We start from the raw sequence: 18,542 nt of genomic DNA on the forward strand, positions 1-18,542 counted from the left end.
TTAATAAAACACGCTAACCCAAATCCCCAAACTTGTAGTAGGTAATTTAAAATTAATTTAGAAAAGAAGAAAAGCACTAATTCTATTGTCAAAATTCAAAACCCTCCGCCAAGGCAAAAGAAAAACTTGGGTAGAAATTTTAGAATAATTTGTGTAACCTAATCCTCGCAGCAGTAATTGAATCACTGATTATGTCATCCTCTGATCCTTTTTTCTTTTTTTTTAGGGAAATTATCATTCGTATACCCTATATTTACTCTGTTATCAAAAATACTACAACACTTTAATGGTGTATCAATCGTTCACACTAAGTTGACAAAATGTATCAACCAACCACCAAACCGTTAGTTGTCGTTTGAAAGTTAACGGAATTACAGTGAATTGACGATTTTACCCTTGAAAATTATCACTTGTATACTCTTAAATTCTCTCTTTTATCACTTGTATATCCTTAAATTATCACTTGTATCATATGAAAAGACCAGATTACCCTTCTGACGTTATCATATTTAAACGGCAACTAACAGTTTGGTGGTCGGCTGATATATTTTATCAATTTAGGGTGGACGATTAATACACTCTCAAAGTATTGTAGTATTTTGATAATGGAGTAAACTAAGGGTATACAAATGATAATTTTAATAACTTTGGTTGGGTGAAGTGCGGCTGTTAGGAAAAAAATTGTTAAATCTTAAGGAATTAAAAAGAATATTTGAATCAAATAAATTATGCTTTCGTCATTATATTATTTTTTTAAAACAAAAATTTTGCAATAACCTAGACGCTACGGAGTTAGCTATTACCATTTGAATTTTCATTCTGAATGAAAATGGAATTTAGTAGATAAAAAATAATGTTATTACATATTTATTAGTTTATTTAGACAACTTCAAAATTTTGAAAAATTCACCGCAATTGAATTTACGTAATAAATGTGTACCCTTAAAATTTGAATATTTTAATTTTCACCTTCAATTTTTAAATGGATAGGTAACCATTTACGTAATTTTTTTTTTTAGAATATCGTTTTGATTTTTTGTGAAAAGATTCTGAAGTTTCAAATGGACCATTTTGCAACACAACAAGAGAAAATATATCTGATTGGTTTTTTTTTAAAAAAATAACAAATAAAATTAAAGTTCACATTAGTCTTCTCCTGACGTCCTGGCTCCTCCTAAACGCACCCATTAATCGTTATTTTTCATTATTCTTCAAAGAGATTTAATATTTTATTAGTATTTTTCTTCAATCATTCACATAATATCCAAAGTTTTTTTTTTCTATTAACTATGATTAAAAATAAAAGAATTATGGCAATCCACCATCAACTACCATTTGCCGCCATAGATGAGTACTGGGTTCAGTTGCTTATTATCGATAAATAATATTATTGGACATTTTATCAACTAACCTACTCAATCATATCAATATTAATGGCCTTCGATTTCTTATTGATAGATAAAATAAAGAGCAAAAAAAATCACTCACTATATATGAACGATAATGCTAATGCACCGACCCCATTATTGTGTAGATCATAAGGCAGGAAGGATGAAAATGTGAACGGTCCTTAAAATAATAATCCAAGAGGTAGTTGGATTAGCTTAATAGTAAGTAGTAACAACTAGTTTCCATCACACACACACATGGCACATGCATTAACACTTTTTGGGGGGCAAAAAACAAAAACAAAAAAAAAGTCTAAAAGATATCAATGCTAACTATTTCACTTGAGCATGACTCAATTTCCTTTTCCATTGAAATTTGAATTCATCACATTAAAGTGTCAAATTATTTCCAAAATTTAATGGGAACAAGAACATCTGAGTGTACCCAACTCTCACAAATTTTTCTAATAAGTGTATATCTTCTCAACTCCAACCAAGTACCAACCCAAAATGTGACTTTTTGTTTTGTCTTTAAAGATCATAAAACAAACACAAGTAGACAAACCGATCGACCAACTCAGAAACCACCTCAATGCACTAAATCTGCAATTGAACACAATCAATGCCATAAATTTATGCCGCCATTAATTGCAAAGCAAATGAAAAAGGCCAAGGTTCCGGAGGTCCCAATCACACACCTGTCCCCAAATTGACTTTTGGCAACACCTATCCATCTACTCCCTCTGCACCTTTTGGCCGTTCCCAGATAATTCAAATTTGCTTTGACACCTCCCTTTTTCCTTCGTTGATTGTTGATAGGCCCATGAGATAAATGGACACTTTTTTGTTTGTTTGATATTTAATTAGATGATTTCACCTGGGGAACATGTGGGTATTTATTTATTTCTATAAGGGAATCACAATATTATTGAATTTGTATTTTTATGGATTTAAATTTAGAACTGGATTAATTTTTTTGTTAATCTTAAAAAAAATATAATTATTAATTATTAAATAAGAATATAAAATTAATTAAATCTTAATTCTATATTACTATCGGTGGCGGATGCACCAAGTGACCAGTGGGGGCTGTAGCTTCCGCTAGCTAAAAAAAAAGTTCTAAGAAGAAAAGAAAAAATATTTAAGATTTCTAATTAGCCCTCATTAAATCTATTAAAATTGACCCTATAAATTTATAAATTCACAAAATTTAAACTTTAAGTTTTAGAATTATAAAAGTCTACACTATAATTAAAAATAATGATACGTCATCACCACAAACATTTTTTTATTCTTAAAAATACGTCGAGAACAATCATAAATGTATTAACAAGTATTTTATACATTCAAAGTTTTAGTTTTAAAATTTAATTAACATGTAATTTAGGTCCCGGTAAATTATTTTTCTAAATCCGTCACTCATTACTATACGTACATATGTGACGAAAGATTATGAAGAATTGAGCACACACATCATCTCAACACCGAATTCAAATTTTTTTTAATTATAATATAATTTATTAATATTTAGAAATCAGAACTTATGATCTAAAAACTTCTTAAATCAATTCTTTGATGATGCAGATTTGATATCTAAAAGGAATCTTGAAATACACTAGACATGCTTTTGAATAATTTGAAAAAAGAAAAAAAAAACTCTTTATAATATTGATATGATAAAAAAGAGATGATTATTTTATCATTAAGCCAATTAATACTAAGCAACCATGTAATTCCAATTAAACATTTAAAAAAAAAAAGAATTAAAAAGAAAAAGAAAACATGCTTAGGTGTTTGAAGTGATGTGATTTGAGGTGATGTGACGAAATTTTGGGAAAGAATCGTGTAGGAAGTGAAATTTATCATCAACAATGTCTTCGGTGCTGATAATCCAAGTTATATCATCAAATTGGTCATTATGCTTGCCATTGAATTGCAAAGCCATGGCTAGTGGAGTCAAGCATAAGGTGTTAATTCTAATCCACTAATATCTTTTCAATCCCACGTGTAAATGACATTATTACGCGATCGAAACTTGATTCATCATAAGGGACTAATCCATAAACTCTCATCCAATTGTATCATCCTAATTATGATTAATTAGGAATGAATGAGGTTATTTTTTTTTTCCAAATTATTTGTCAACTTTTATATAATTATGACGATTAATTTACCTTTATCTCATATGAAATCTTTATACATAGGTAAGAGCAGCAATTTAACTTGGCATTAACAGTTGTGCTTAGAATTTTAAACTCTATTTTCATAAAATTAATAAGGGTCTGGCTATGTTGAAACCGTTTTAAGGTAGAATACGTTTTCATAATCACACAATCAAAGTTATAACATGAATTTTACTATTTATCACTTTATATGTGTGGCTGTGATTTGTGCTCTATTTTAGAATAGCTTTAAGATAGTCATTGCCAATTAATAAATGAGCGATAAAATATTAATAAGGTTAATAATTGTGTCATTTCATATCAGACCGCTATGTAAATTAATTTCATATTAGAGTCACATTAACATGTTAAAAGTTTATCATCCCTAATTATATAGTTCAAATTCAAAATTTGATTCTCCCTCTCACTCACATCAGAAGTAGGTAGAAAATTATTTAAGTTAGCGTATTAGTTGTCATGATATGAATAAATAATATATCACCTAAACACTCTTTTGAAGTTTGGACAAAATCCAAGATGAGCATTTTGTGAATTTTGACCTAACAAATAAACAAATAAAATCCAAGTTTTCGTCAATCAACCTTTTAGGGCGGGACATTGAAAGAAACAAAAAAAAAGAAAGAAACTTCGGCGTGGACTCACGCGCTTAAAAAAGACAGACCAATAATTTTCTCATATGGAATCATTCCCAAAAGAATTTCTTGATACAATTTCTAGAAGAATGAGTCAAAACTACAGTTCGTAGGGTCGATGAATACATTATTATTATTATTATTTTTCAATGTGTATTCCAATATTTTTGTTACGTATCTCAAATGCTCTGTTCCTCTTCCCAGCATAACTTGAGAGAAAGATTTGGCTCAGAGCAGCCAAGATGAAAACATTAGAAACTTCCATGCACACGTCATGCATGGTAGGCTCCTTTGTTTAGACGGCTGATGGTTCACAATTCAACCCATGCACACCTAACCGCGTTGAATAAATGCCCACCAACATGGAGTTGAAACACATCGAAAAAGCCTGAGCTATAGCTTAGCTACCTCCTTCATGTTTCATGTTCTTCCCCGACCTTTTTCTTTCTCCATGTTCATTTACTAAACTAGTCGTTTTATCCTAGCAATCACCAATTCACCATGCAGCAGCTGAACCGCCTTTGTTTCATTCTACCGGCAGACGTCGATGAGATCGAGCCGTATGAGAAGTCTCGAGTGCACAACGTCGTATCCAGAAAACAAGAGGTCAAGGAACAACATGGACGCGGCTGCGGGCGTCGGATTTTGAGTTTCATTGCTGATAAATTACAGCGGTTGTATGAAGCCAAATGGGTTTGTTTCTGTCATCATAATACGCCGAGGAAAGAGCATTCCGGCTTGTTTCATGACATGGAAGGAGTGCAAATGTCGGAGAAGGTTGGTGGAGACAATCCGAGGATTTTTAGCTATGCTGAGCTTTATATAGGATCTAATGGGTTCGATGAAGATGAAGTTCTTGGAAGTGGAGGTTTTGGCAAAGTTTACAGAGCGGTTTTACCAAGTGACGGAACCGTGGTGGCTGTGAAATGCTTGGCGGAGAAAGGAGAGCGGTTTGAGAAGACTTTTGCAGCTGAGTTGGTTGCAGTTGCTCATCTTCGCCACAGGAACCTTGTCCGGTTGAGAGGGTGGTGTGTGCACGAAGACCAGCTGCTTTTGGTTTACGACTACATGCCTAACCGCAGCCTTGACAGGGTACTGTTTCGGAGGCCTGAGAACTTGGAGGCTGCTGCGCCTTTGAACTGGGAGCAGAGGAAGAAGATCATCAGAGGCTTAGCAGCTGCACTGCATTATCTTCATGAGCAGCTGGAAACTCAGATCATACACAGGGATGTTAAGACTAGTAATGTGATGCTTGATTCCCAATACAATGCCCGACTTGGTGACTTTGGCTTGGCGCGGTGGCTTGAACATGAACTACAGTACCAAATGAGGACATCATCAGCGAGAAATCACCAGTTTCATTTGGCAGAGACTACTAGAATTGGTGGCACAATAGGGTACTTGCCACCTGAGAGTTTCCAGAAAGGCTCTGTTGCTACAGCAAAATCGGATGTCTTCAGCTTTGGGATTGTGGTTTTGGAGGTGGTTTCGGGCAGGAGGGCTGTCGATCTCACATACCCAGATGATCAGATCATCTTGCTTGATTGGATCAGAAGGTTGTCTGATGAGGGAAAAGTTTTACAAGCAGGGGATAATCGGCTTTCAGATGGATCTTACAAGCTTTGTGATATGGAGCATCTAACTCATCTCGCACTACTCTGTACGCTTCACAATCCACATCTTCGACCTAGCATGAAATGGGTTATAGAAGCTGTTTCTGGCAGTTATTCTGGTAAATTGCCAGCTCTCCCATCATTTCAGTCACACCCTCTGTACATTTCTTTATCCTCACCAACCAACACAAGTACAAGCAACACAGAAACCACCAGGTCCACCAATACAACTGCCTCAAACACAACAATCGCATCCCCTTCTTCGAATTATGTCACAGCTGCAGGAGAAACTATTTATGCAACAGCTGAGTGTGGGGGGAACACTGAATCTAAATCTAACAATAGCAGAAGTCAACGACGAAATAGTTTCTTTATGGTTGAAACTCCACGGGAAATATCGTTCAAGGAAATCATTTCTGCCACAAACAACTTCTCAGAGTCGCAAAGGGTGGCAGAAATGGACTTTGGAACAGCCTACCAGGGCTTCCTTGACAACCACCAGTATGTTCTGGTGAAGAGGCTTGGCATGAGTAAATGCCCTGCATTGCGAACAAGATTCTCCAATGAACTCCAAAACTTAGCCAGGCTTCGCCACCGCAATCTGGTTCAGCTCTGCGGTTGGTGCACTGAGCAAGGGGAGATGCTTGTTATCTATGATTATTCAGCAACTCGCATTCTGAGTCACCTCCTTTTCCATAATAATCATAGAATTGGCCACTCTATCCTGCAATGGCACCACAGATACAACATCATCAAGTCACTTGCTTCTGCCATTCTTTATCTCCATGAGGAATGGAATGAACAAGTTATTCACAGAAACATAACCTCTTCTGCCATCACTCTTGATCCGGACATGAACCCACGGCTTGGCAGCTTTGCCCTCGCAGAATTCTTGACACGCAATGATCAAGGCCATCGCAAAGCTACCAGTGGAAACAGATCGGTCCGTGGCATTTTTGGTTACATGTCACCAGAATATATAGAATCCGGTGAAGCAACCTCAATGGCTGATGTTTATAGCTTTGGCGTGGTAGTGCTCGAGGTGGTTACTGGACAGATGGCAGTTGACTTTCGGCTGCCTGAGGGACTACTTGTGAAGAGGGTGCATGAATTTGAAGCACGGAAAAGACCGTTGGCAGAGCTAGTTGATTTAAGGTTGAATGGAGAGTACAATCATAAAGAACTGATGAGACTCATAAAATTAGGAATTGCATGCACACTCTCCAACCCAGAATTAAGACCAAGTATGAGGCAGATTTTGAGCATACTTGACGGAAATGACAAACGCTTCATGGAAGATGGCCAAATGACCGAAAATTTGGAAGAATGGAAACAAAGAAATGAGTGTTCTCTTTCATTGATAAAGAGAATCCAAGCTCTTGGAATACAGTGAAAGCATGCTCACAGGGTTTTTATTTAGAAATTTTCTTCCTTCTACCGTATTCAAGTTTTGTAGACTGTTTGAGGTATAAGATGTGTATAATATTATAGGAGAATGTTCTTGGATTTATTTTTTATGATTTTATAGTGTGGAATGTATAGCGTGTTTTACTTAAATGAAGTAAATTCTTGTGAAATCTCTGCTACAGATTATTTACTTTGCAAAACTTTTTTCACTGTAGTTTCAACAGAGCAAAAAGAAGAATTCTGGAAGAAGAAAGAAGTTAACCATAATTATCAGTTAATTTATTGAAGAGATTCATGTTTCTACAATTTGGGAAGATATTATAGTGGACACGAGATAATACAAATAATATACTTGGGGTGTTTCAGTCTGACCTCATTTTGGACCATCACCCAATTTACATAAATGTGTCCTGGCTTATCCCTTCTCTTTAAATATATGCATCTTGGCTTATCCCTTCACTCCATTTCTGCAATTTCTTCATCATTGTCAATCCCAATCCAACTGATCAAAGCAAAGAGGAATTCCCTGAAGCTAACCTTCCCATTTCTGTCCCAGTCCATTTCCTCTGCAATTTGTCAAAGGAGTTAGCAAAAGAAAAAATAATAAAAGATTTTATCACAAGTACAGAACGGAACAAAAACTGGAAGTATAGAAAGTGAATCAGGCAATACCGAATCGAGTCCTGGTTACGTGTGCAGGTGATTTCTCCCGAGGATAAGATTCATTCAAAGTCTTGACCATGTCTTTCTTGTTCAGCCTTCCGTCACCATTTTTATCAAGAAACAAAAATACTTCAACTATAGCATCAAATGTGGCCTTGAGCTGAGGTGAGCCCATCTTCGACATCTGAAACAATTCCAAGGCCATCAAAGACACTGATTAGTGCAGGTTCAGTCGGAGGGCTACAAAGAGAGAAAGGAGTAAAAGAATAAATATTGAGTTTATTTGTCGATAAATTTACGGAAGATGAAGAGGGCGTTGTTAGTAGATAGATCAGACAGAGAAGAACAATAAACTCGTTGAATTGTATGCCTTCACTCCCATCAATGTCACAAGATTTGAACAAATCCTCAATTTCCTCCTCTTTAAGATGGAGTTGCAATTCCTCTAAGCATTTTTTAAGTTCTTCACGGTCAATAGTTCCATTGGAGTCTTTGTCTATAGATGGCATAATAGAGGAAAAGGGAGTCAAATTACAATAAAATCTTTAAAACATCACAGAAGATAAAAAAAGGCAACCTCATTATGACCCACCATATTGCTCAAAGACACTTTTAATGTTTTTCAGTCCGTCTTTGAACTGAGGGAATCGTACAATTACACTGTCAATTGATTTGAAATTGCTATGTCCAGATGAACTCTTCTTAACTTCAATCATTTTCTTCTCAAGCTTTGCATCCAACCTTGCGTACTTGTTTTGTGAACCGCAATGGCAAAGCATGCCTCTAACTTTGTTGGATAAGTACTTCAGAGGAGGGCAAGGGTGAGATGTGCCTTAAAGATAACATAAGCAGAATCAGAAATAGGCTAAAAAAGAATGAAACTTAAACAAATTCAAAAGCATATATCTGAACTGTTTGGCCAGCAAAGCAGAATAGTGAAATTTGTTATTTCGGTACATCAACGGACACAATCCACCTTACACATAATCTCTCATTCAAGATAAGAAATCAAACAGTCAACAATCCTTCAACATGCCTCTACAATCTCAACAGCATAATCTATTTATGTATTAAAGAATATTAGGTCCCATTTTTTCAATTCTGCAAGTTTACATCATGCATTGATGGTTAAAATGGGAATATTGAAACGAGTTGGCAGTATTAAGAAGTGGCAAAGCTGCCGCTTCTCAGGTAATTGCAGTCATAGCAAATGGCACTGACAATGACGTGGTGAAACCCATAGGTTGAGGAAATGATTGCGCCGTGGGATGGTAGGCATGATATGCCAGTTAGTACTAGTAGTGATGGTAGTGGAAGGATGTTGCAGTTCTAGTCATTGTGTTTGATAATTCTAATGCCAAAGAAGTTGCATCATGGAAAAAGCAGAAATAACAATCCAAATGTTCTGGTGGTGATTACTGGTGAAAGTTCAACCAAAGACTGTTGAAGAAGGCAACCAGGCAAAGTATGAAAAGCATTTCAAAAGGGAATTCCTTGAGCAGTTTTATATCCTTCTCAGATCCTAACATAAACCCAAAACAAAAATTCTATGAAGACTGCACTAACTTAAATGATACTGACCAAACAGATCCTATTATCCGCTATCTTAAGAAAAATTACAAAGAAGGTAGACAACTACACTTATCATATTTATGCATGGTGGTAACCAAACAATCAAATTGCTAGTTCCAAGAGTACCCATATATCCTGAACAAATAAATATTTGCAAGAACAAATAAATATGAACAGAGAAGTTTCTACCGGTAGTAGCAAAAAATAATAAGCAAAAGGTCAAGGAAGACGAACATAAAACTCATCCCAATGTGTAAAACAACAGAAGAAAAGGAATCCAAATTCAGCTACAGAATTGAAGTTCAACTAATACAAAAATAATGAATGGAAAGGCACAAAAAATTGAAACTCACCCATTGAAATCTTTGGGGGAGATGTGGTTTGATAGAGGAGGCAAGTGGTTCTTTCAAAAGAAGAAAAGCGTTACAAAAAAAAAGGCATAATGAGGAAGGAAGGACGAAAAGAGAATTTAGCGAGTGGAAAGCTGGAGAAAAAGGGAGTAAAGATTAAGCAAAACGGGATTCTCTAAAAAGTGGAGATGCCATTATGGCCTTTGACGACGAAGAAAGCATCAGCAGAATCCTTACAACTCTTGCCTCACTCCTTCCTAAATAACCATAACATCACATTCTTAAGAATATAGTTTACTTGGACAGTTGGACTGTACCTATCCCTCAATGCAACTTCGCCAACCGTAGCTGTAACTACTGTGATGTCGCATGTCAGTAGTTATATAGATAACCTTGTAATAGCAAAATTTGAGATTTTTTTTTCTTTTTTATTATTATCTTTTATTTCCATTAGTTTATTCATAACAGGGTTGTTATCACTGTTATTGCAACGTAGTCACGCCTAGACTATTTATCACTGCCAGTGCAACGCTGTCACGCCTAGAGTATGAATTTATCATCAATAAATAAATGTAGCTTGGACATTTCAACACACTGCTCATAGGCAATTTGAAGAACCGGATGATTATCTTCTAAATCAGTGAACACAGAGTCTTCTAGAACATAGCTCAATGTACAAAGGGAATCCATTGAAAAACACTATGTTTTTCAATAATGATGTCAAAAGTTCAAACAACTCTTTCCACTAACCCCAAAAGGAAAAGTACTTGAAAAACTTTTGAATGAGGCAACTCCATGTCATAAAATTAAAGGCATCCCCACATCCAAAATCGTCAGCTTTAGGAATATACAGACCACTGATGATACAGTTGACACAGGAGGAGACATTTAGATTAACTAGACAAGAGAAAGAAAAAAGAAAAAGTCAAAATGGGTTTCCATTTCTAAGATACAACCAATTTGTTGTTCATCCAATATGAGGCATCACCCATTCTACTTCTTGCCTCATGTTTCCCTCCAAAGGCAATGACTCTCCATTACCAAACAAGGGTCTTGGTCTCTTCTTCATGGCAGCAGCCTGTGAACCCAGACCCATTGGGGACACTGGACTACTGGTTGAAGTCAAGCAACTTTCAACAGAACAGTCACCGATTCGAACTGGTATAGTGGAAGCATTCTTGCTCTCTAGAGCTGCAGCAAGTTCAGATATGGATGGCATTTTTATGTTCTCCAGAGGGACCATCCCTTGACAATCATTGGAAACTTTGATGGCAAGTTCGGAAAGCTCCTCTCTAGCAGCTTCAAGCCCAGCAGCCACGATGGCCTGATCATTCAGAGCTTTACAAGCTTTCTCAAGTATTGACTGTAGGTATTTGCCTTGCGCTTCAATTCGGAGTTGGAGCCGTCGCTGAACCTGGTGGGGATAAAACCATAGTAAATGATTCAACTAAATAGGATCAAACTGGATAAATGATTGATAGAAAATAAATCTTTTTAGTAGGAAGAACTCAGCTTCATGTTTATAACTAAAGATTGCTTAATAAGCCATTGCCAGACAGTATGCCAAGAATGTTCTACCACATTTTGTCCAAATTATGTTAAAGCCCCAATGGTATTACGGTGATATCCTCAAAAAGTGGCTTGTGAAGTTTTGTTTCTCTCATCCACAGAAGAGGTATAAAGAAAAGTGCACAAGTAATTAAGATGGTTGACAGAAACAGAAAGGCTATGTATCTACCAACCAAGACATAAAGGAAACTCACCTCCAGCTGCTCATGAAGCCTTCGTTGGACTTCCATCTGTACTCGCAAAGCCTCAGTAACCTGGTAACCACTATATGAAAAACGAAATGCAGCACTCAAGCTACCATGCAGAAATGGATAAGTTTCGGAATTAATACGCAAGGATGATAACATACTCATTTGGATCTTGCGCTACCATTCTGGTTGACGATGTTGTTGATGAACCAGTGTCCTGACTTTCAGCAACACAAGAAACTGCAATGCCAACCACACAACATAAATAAGAATTTCAGGCACATCTATTTGTCTCAAAAGTCATTAACAGTTCTTGCCTTCTAGAGCAACATAATCTGGCCCACCGAGAAAGAAAAAGAGTACCGAGAGAGGAAAACGAATGAAAAGAAATTTTATAAGAAAAGAGGTAAAATAAATGGAAAACAAAATCATTCTAGTAAACTATCTTGAATCCCAGAATCCCTAAAGCCTGACAAATATGGTGTTTTCTTACTGCTGATACTATAGATACACTGCCAGAATGTTTTGGGGAGAATCTTATCTATGGGTTCCTCACTTACATAGTCATGTGGCATTTTTAAAAATGTCCTTTCATATGATTTACACGAAATGAGAAAATGCAACAGGAAGTTTCATGCACCATAGCAGAACATATTAAAATCATTCTTCATTCTAAAGACCAAGAAAGATACCATCCTTGGAGTTCTCTGTCGTTTCCTTGCACGCTTGCTTTCCCAAGCGGTACTTCTGAAAGTACAAAAGGGGGAGAAAAAATGTTAATACACGAAAGCATATTATATTTGCAACAACTTATATGAGTTGTTTAAAAGAAAAAGTGCCAACAACAACCTGAAGATGTGATTTGAGATGATAAAGGGTAAGGCCTTTCACTCCCATCGTTCTCATGATAGTCTTGGGTGTTGCTTCTGAGACACAAATCCAAAAGAATGAGGACAAAGAAAAAGATTAATGTCAAATAATTATTTGATCTCTAGTATAAGAAAAACCAATTCCATTGAATGTGCAATACTTGGGTAAACACAACTGGAATACAACTCCTCTTGAATTAACTATGAGATTACAATGTTTTCTTAAGGCCATGCACAGATTTGCCTCTTGCTTTCAGGTGCATCATCCATGTTAGGCCTAAGCATGAGCATGCTCATTGGAGGTGCCTCAGAAGGTATATTTTGGCTGCTTTGCTTTGACAAGTCAAACATGCACACCTTGTACTTTAGATGTCACTAATCCGTCGCAAAATCTATAGAAAGACTTCTTTTTTTCTCTTTGCATTACTATTTCAAATGAGATCTATGAGCATGGGGCTTCACAACATGAAAATGTCAACAACAGAAAAGCATACAACGGAGAAGTTCTATTTGACTTAACATGCATTATTCTAGAAATAACTCCAGCAATTCCACCTAAGGCTGGGGCACTGTTCATGTTCATGACAAATTACAAACTGCATTTGGTCGTAAACAAAGAAGTCAAAATCAGCACTACCTATAAAAACAACTAATTGTACCCTTATTTCCGACGTGGCACCATACATTATGCTTCTTGTTGAGACCCCTCTTATGCTTCTGATGAAATGTCCCCATTTCATACCCATGAAATAGAGGTACCTGTAGCATGAGAAGTGAACTACAAAGAGTCCAATGGTACATCCAATCTCAAGCAGCATCATTAACTTTTATAGAGAATTTTCTGGTACAGCTTTATGCTTCCAATTGAAAATGCCCCAGTAATACTTGCAAGTATTAAGGCTATAAGGAGTGCATCAATTATGTTGAAAGCTGAGGGCATGCTTTTCTATGAATAGAAAAGTCAGAACCTTTCTATTCACAGCTGCCATTTTATACAAGATATTCGTTTGAAATCCATTAACATCTTTGTCCATTTGCATTCAAATAGTGCTTCGACCAATCTATTTGATTGCCTACAATCTATAATTAGAAGGGCGCAGATAGCGCACCATATGTAGAGGCTTCTCGTAAACTTGGGAACCGACTATCATTTCACCTAACAGTTGATTACTAGGTAAATTGAACAATGACTTCCGGCACCACAATGGGTTGACAGAGGGCAATAAGTAGAAGAGGCGGATAGCGCATCATATTTTGTAGGCTTCTCATAAAATTGGGAACTGACTATCACTTCACCTAACTTGTGAGACAATTGATTACTAGGTAAATTGAACAATGACTTCCAGCACTACAATAGGTTGACCGAAGGCAGAGAATCTTGAGACAAGTTATTAATGCTTACTTAGAAGATCTTGTCAATTCATCATTTGACACAACATTCAGCAAAAGTTAGCAAAGATTAATTAAATTTTCCAGTCATCCAATCTTAAGAACATATAATTCACTACCCCATATTTAGGAAGGTGCTTTATGCGGACCTCATAAAAGCAGCCTTGAAAATCAATTACTCACATCATAATTGATCATTATTACCATTCCATCAACATTAAATACCCCTTAGGTTAACTTCCCTTGGCAACAACCAAAAAAAAGTCAGGTGTCATATCCAAACAACTCCTTTCTGGAACAGTAAGCTCTGAAACTTGTGTAAATAAGCCTAAAACCATTCAGCTATTACCATGCCTTTTGACAGGATCTAGACACGGAAGTGTCACCACACTAAGAATAACTAGAGAAACTTTCCTCTATTTCAGCAAACTCCCATGGTCTTTATGCTTGTATAAAATTAAAGTTTCTAAAGCAATTCCCTCTAAATAACAGCAGGCCTAGTAATTAGACACCACATTATACATCTTTATTTTCTTCACAGTTGGTCAAAATGACAATATCCTCCAAATAACAAGGATGTGATCAAAGATTTTTTGACGTTATTCGCTGAAGCAAATTGCATTTATTACTGCTTAAGTAGATTTCCAATAAGCTTGGGAGGTAAACATCAATCGAAGAATAACCCCTGAGTACTGTAACTTTACAGGGACTGTCCTTTATCATCTAGATAGATAAAATAAAGGGACAAAAATTCACATGTATCTCTTATCCGCCACCATTGGCAACTACAACTTACCATTTCTTGCTTCCCATCTTTCAGTCCCTTATTCCACTATCCTTGTGTGTCATTTCTAAAGATGATAAGTTAAGTTTGGAAAGCTTGAAAATTCCTTACCATTGACTGTTTAAGCTCGTGGTAGCAATGATGGTTTCTATTACGGATCGCGTCAGTGAACAATTGCTAACAATGATGCTGATGATAGCTTAGTGCAAAGTTAGGTTACCCAAATTCGCTCGGTGTTTCGACAAATTTTCACTCAACAAAGTTTCACAGATTCACCATTAAATTATATGCAGCCGCATCAGGGACAATCATCCAACAAGGTCATGGAGTTTCAGACTACTTAAGATAGCAATTTCAAAGAATTAAATTATATTACGTCATATTAAAGCTTTGAGGAATAATAAATAAATAAACAGTGAAACTGAAAGCTTGCAACATTTGTCCTCCTATTCCAAATTTAGAAGCTAGACATAAATTTCAAACATAAAGCTTGCAGATCCACAAAAAAATATTTCATGCAGAAGATGAAACAGATTTTTTCTCCAAATCCACCAGGAATAACAGCATATTCTTACGCAGACCAAGACAAAATGCCATGATCCCTCTGCCTTGTCCTACAGCTAAACCACGCCCGCAAACATTATTGAACTATATGGTTCCAAATAATTATTTGTCCCGTTGGCCATATTTTTTCCGAGGTCAAAGTACAACATAATCACACAATGAACTCAAGAGTCCATGAATAATTAAATAACACCTAAATTCGAAGAATAGAAAGCGCAAAACACCAAAGTGATTAGGCAATGCTCATAGTGGATTAGGGAACTAATTCAGCTTTTAGTGGATTAGATAATGCTTTTAATATTTTCAAAGGTCCTTTCAAATGATTAAGTGCTTTTATATTTGTCTTTTAGCATTTGGCTCAAATAGACAAATGTGTTTGGAGATAAAATGGTAGGTGCATTCCCTTAAAAACATTTTTTGAACAAAAAAGGCACTTAAACTCCAGGTTAGGTTGTTGAGAGGTTCGGTTTCTAGTCAACATATAGGGGTCCAATCCCTTGGGGGCACATATTTGGGATGCTATATCCCATAAGTTTCCTAACTACCAAAGCCGTAGGATTGAACAATAGTCCTGATGTCGAACCGAACCAAGTTGTTCAACAAGGCAGGTCATTTGTTACTACCCCACAAAAGAAAGATAATGACAATAACATCAATTGCATTTCTAAGAGCAGTTCTTTGCAATATTATTACCCTGGTCGTACATTTTTCTACCTTGTAAAAAAGGATTTAAAAAATTAAATTAAGTGATCATCCTCACAGAACAAAGAGCAACAAGTAATGGCGTTAAATTAATTTCCCACTAAATAGGGAAGAGTAACAATCCCATGGTTATATTTTTTTCTAATTCAACTTTAACAATAATTGAATCAACAAATGGATGCTGCATCTATCATGAACCCTTTTGCCCTAATCGCTGAATTCTAAGACTCCATAATATTCCATAAAGGACCAAGAATTAGTACAAGAAACTATCATATATAGAAAATCCCAAAAAAATTTAACAAATTCAAGTTTTTAATGATTGCATCTGTAAAATTTGTATAAGGAAGAAGAACAAAACTGCTAACCGACCACCCACCTAATATAAATCCAATCATTCAAGAGATAACAGTTTATTAATTAACAACGTGAATTAATTAAATAAATAATTAAATCAACAAAGCACTGTATAAAGAAATAGACAGGAGGGAAACTAGTAAAACAAATATAAAATAGAATGAAGTGTGTGTTTGTTGGTAAATTTAATCTTTACTTCAAAAAAAAAAAAAAGAACATCATAAACCAGAAAAAACCAAAAAAAGAAAAAAGAAAAAGAGAAACCACTTACTGTCGGGGCCACCGAGCTGGGTGACAGCATCGACGAAGCGGTCGTGAAGGTCAGCGGTCCAGCGGAGGCGGGGCTTGGGATCGGTGGTTAAGACCAAGCAGGCGTCGCCGGGGAGATTGGTGCCGTCGAGGGGGCCCCCTTGAAAGTCGGGGTGGCCACCGTCCAGTGGCAGCGAGTGAATCGCCGAGTACATCTATCAAAGACTCAAGAATGCAGTATCTCGAAAAAGAAATCAAGACGAGTGAGCGAGCGAAGAGAGAAGATTAAAGGAGGAGCAAGGAGGGCTTTGAGCTTCAGCAGCAAGGATTCAGCTTCAGCTTTGGCTTGAGCTGAGGTTAGAAAGAGAGAGTGAAGGAGAAAGACAGAGAGAGTAAAAGGGGTGTGCGGCAATGTAGAGCTGAAAGCAGAGAGGTTGAGACAGCGATGTGTTCTGTGAAATGTCTCTGTCTGTGTGTGTGTGTCTCTCTCTCTCTCTCTGTGGCTGTCTCTGTACGGGTTTTTTTTTGTGAAATCTGGTTGGCACTTCGATTTTTTTATTGTCTTAGTAAAAATTAATAAATTTAACATGAAAAGTATTTGTGTTATGTCTTGTCTTGAGATTTCCTTGTCTGAACAATTTTATATCCGAATTGTTTTGCTTAGAACACCCAACACTTTGCGGTCCACCAAAACGACAAACCGTTCTTCTACAGTATTGTCGTTTCCATCCTTGGAGTGTTATTATAGTGTTCAAATATCATTTTTTTATTATAATATTTTAAATTAGTGTTTTTTTAAAAGTATTATCGTTTCTATCATTTTAGTGTCATTAATATGTTTAAATTTCATTTTTTTTAATTACAACATGTTAAAGTACTATTTTCAGTGCTCTCGTTTCTATTATTTTAGCGTCATTGCTGCATTTAAATATTATTTTTTGATTAAATATATCGAAGTAATTTTTTCAGTGTTGTCATTTCATCATTCACTATGTTATTATTATTTTAAAATATCATTTTTTTAATTATAATATATTAAAGAACTTATTTCACCATGTGAATAGACCAAATAAACTAGTTAGCACACATGATAAAATATTATATATGTCTGTGGATATATATATATATATATATATATATATATATAATATTTTAATAAAAATATAGAAACACTACCAACTTTTTTTTACTTAAATTAAGATTATGTAACATACACAATCCACAAGAACCACACAATTATGTGGGTCCCACAATCTGTGTGGTTCTTATAGGTTGTGTATGTTACATGAAATTTAACATAGGGACTCTCTTTAAATTAAGATATATCATTTTTTTCCTATTATTTTTATAATATCTAAAACATCCTAACACAAAGAAAAAAAAAAGAGGGATAAATAAATCAGTTACTTGATATTTTATCTTAGAAATATAAAATTATGGTTATTATAAGAAAAAAGTTTTAAAAAATTACAAAAAGTACAAGAAAATTGTCATATTGTTAATTTTTTAATTTTAAGCTTTCTTTTTTAATTTAAATTTTTTTAATTTATTTAACTTATAAGTAATATGAATAAAAATACATTTAAAAATAAGGATAATATTATAAACTGGCAATAGGGGTAAGTGATATATATTGATTTCAATAAGAGTAAATTGACAATTTCTCTTAGATATATGAGTTTATACAACCCTTAAATCATAAGCATTTTCTTTTTTTAACCTCTAAGAGTAAGGCCGAATGATTTTTACACAGATTTATTTGGATGACCATTCAAGTTCAAATACTATGAGAGATAGGAGGGAAAAAAAAATCGTTTGGACCTTACCTCTTACCCAATGCTCCGCCTTTTAAAAAAAATTACTTAAAAAAAAACTATTTCTTTTAACGTGAATTAATTTTATGGTTTTTTTATACAAAATCATTTATTTTAATTATTTTAATTTTTTAAATCCCATTCATTCACTAGTTTCATGTCGTATTAGATTATAGATTGAATATGTGAGAATTTTTAGTATATTACATTTACAAACTTATGGATACAAACTATTGATACTTTATAGGG

General features: G+C 35.3%; 3 protein-coding genes across 6 annotated transcripts; 1 reads left to right on the forward strand and 2 right to left on the reverse strand.

Moving 5' to 3' along the window:
* Window positions 1–4,298: 4,298 nt before the first annotated feature.
* On the forward strand, window positions 4,299–7,393 carry LOC102618779 (receptor like protein kinase S.2). The gene has a single exon (XM_006493751.4). It carries the CDS (start codon window positions 4,705–4,707, stop codon window positions 7,207–7,209), a length of 2,505 nt encoding a protein of 834 aa, XP_006493814.2. The 5' UTR covers window positions 4,299–4,704; the 3' UTR covers window positions 7,210–7,393.
* Window positions 7,394–7,480: 87 nt separating this feature from the next.
* On the reverse strand, window positions 7,481–10,150 carry LOC102618314 (probable calcium-binding protein CML22). Of its 3 annotated transcripts, none has more exons than XM_025093701.2 (5): window positions 10,126–10,150; window positions 8,479–8,718; window positions 8,186–8,382; window positions 7,896–8,070; window positions 7,481–7,789 (listed from the first exon to the last, which is right to left on the reverse strand). In XM_025093701.2, the coding sequence occupies exons 2-5, from the start codon at window positions 8,663–8,665 to the stop codon at window positions 7,680–7,682; spliced, it is 669 nt and encodes a 222-aa protein (XP_024949469.2). In that variant the 5' UTR covers window positions 8,666–8,718; window positions 10,126–10,150; the 3' UTR covers window positions 7,481–7,679. The 3 variants fall into 3 exon arrangements, with proteins under 3 accessions (XP_024949469.2, XP_006493812.2, XP_052289314.1); XM_006493749.4 differs by lacking the exon at window positions 10,126–10,150 and adding an exon at window positions 9,812–10,119; XM_052433354.1 differs by lacking the exon at window positions 10,126–10,150 and adding an exon at window positions 9,693–9,714.
* Window positions 10,151–10,406: 256 nt separating this feature from the next.
* LOC102617659 (protein PHR1-LIKE 3) lies at window positions 10,407–17,089 on the reverse strand. Of its 2 annotated transcripts, none has more exons than XM_006493746.3 (6): window positions 16,502–17,089; window positions 12,415–12,491; window positions 12,258–12,312; window positions 11,727–11,805; window positions 11,572–11,641; window positions 10,407–11,222 (listed from the first exon to the last, which is right to left on the reverse strand). In XM_006493746.3, the coding sequence occupies exons 1-6, from the start codon at window positions 16,692–16,694 to the stop codon at window positions 10,776–10,778; spliced, it is 921 nt and encodes a 306-aa protein (XP_006493809.2). In that variant the 5' UTR covers window positions 16,695–17,089; the 3' UTR covers window positions 10,407–10,775. The 2 variants fall into 2 exon arrangements, with proteins under 2 accessions (XP_006493809.2, XP_006493811.2); XM_006493748.4 differs by lacking the exon at window positions 16,502–17,089 and adding an exon at window positions 13,094–16,406.
* Window positions 17,090–18,542: the final 1,453 nt, after the last annotated feature.

This window comes from Citrus sinensis, chromosome 9 (genome assembly GCF_022201045.2).
Source record: "Citrus sinensis cultivar Valencia sweet orange chromosome 9, DVS_A1.0, whole genome shotgun sequence".
Classification (NCBI taxonomy): Eukaryota; Viridiplantae; Streptophyta; class Magnoliopsida; order Sapindales; family Rutaceae; genus Citrus; species Citrus sinensis.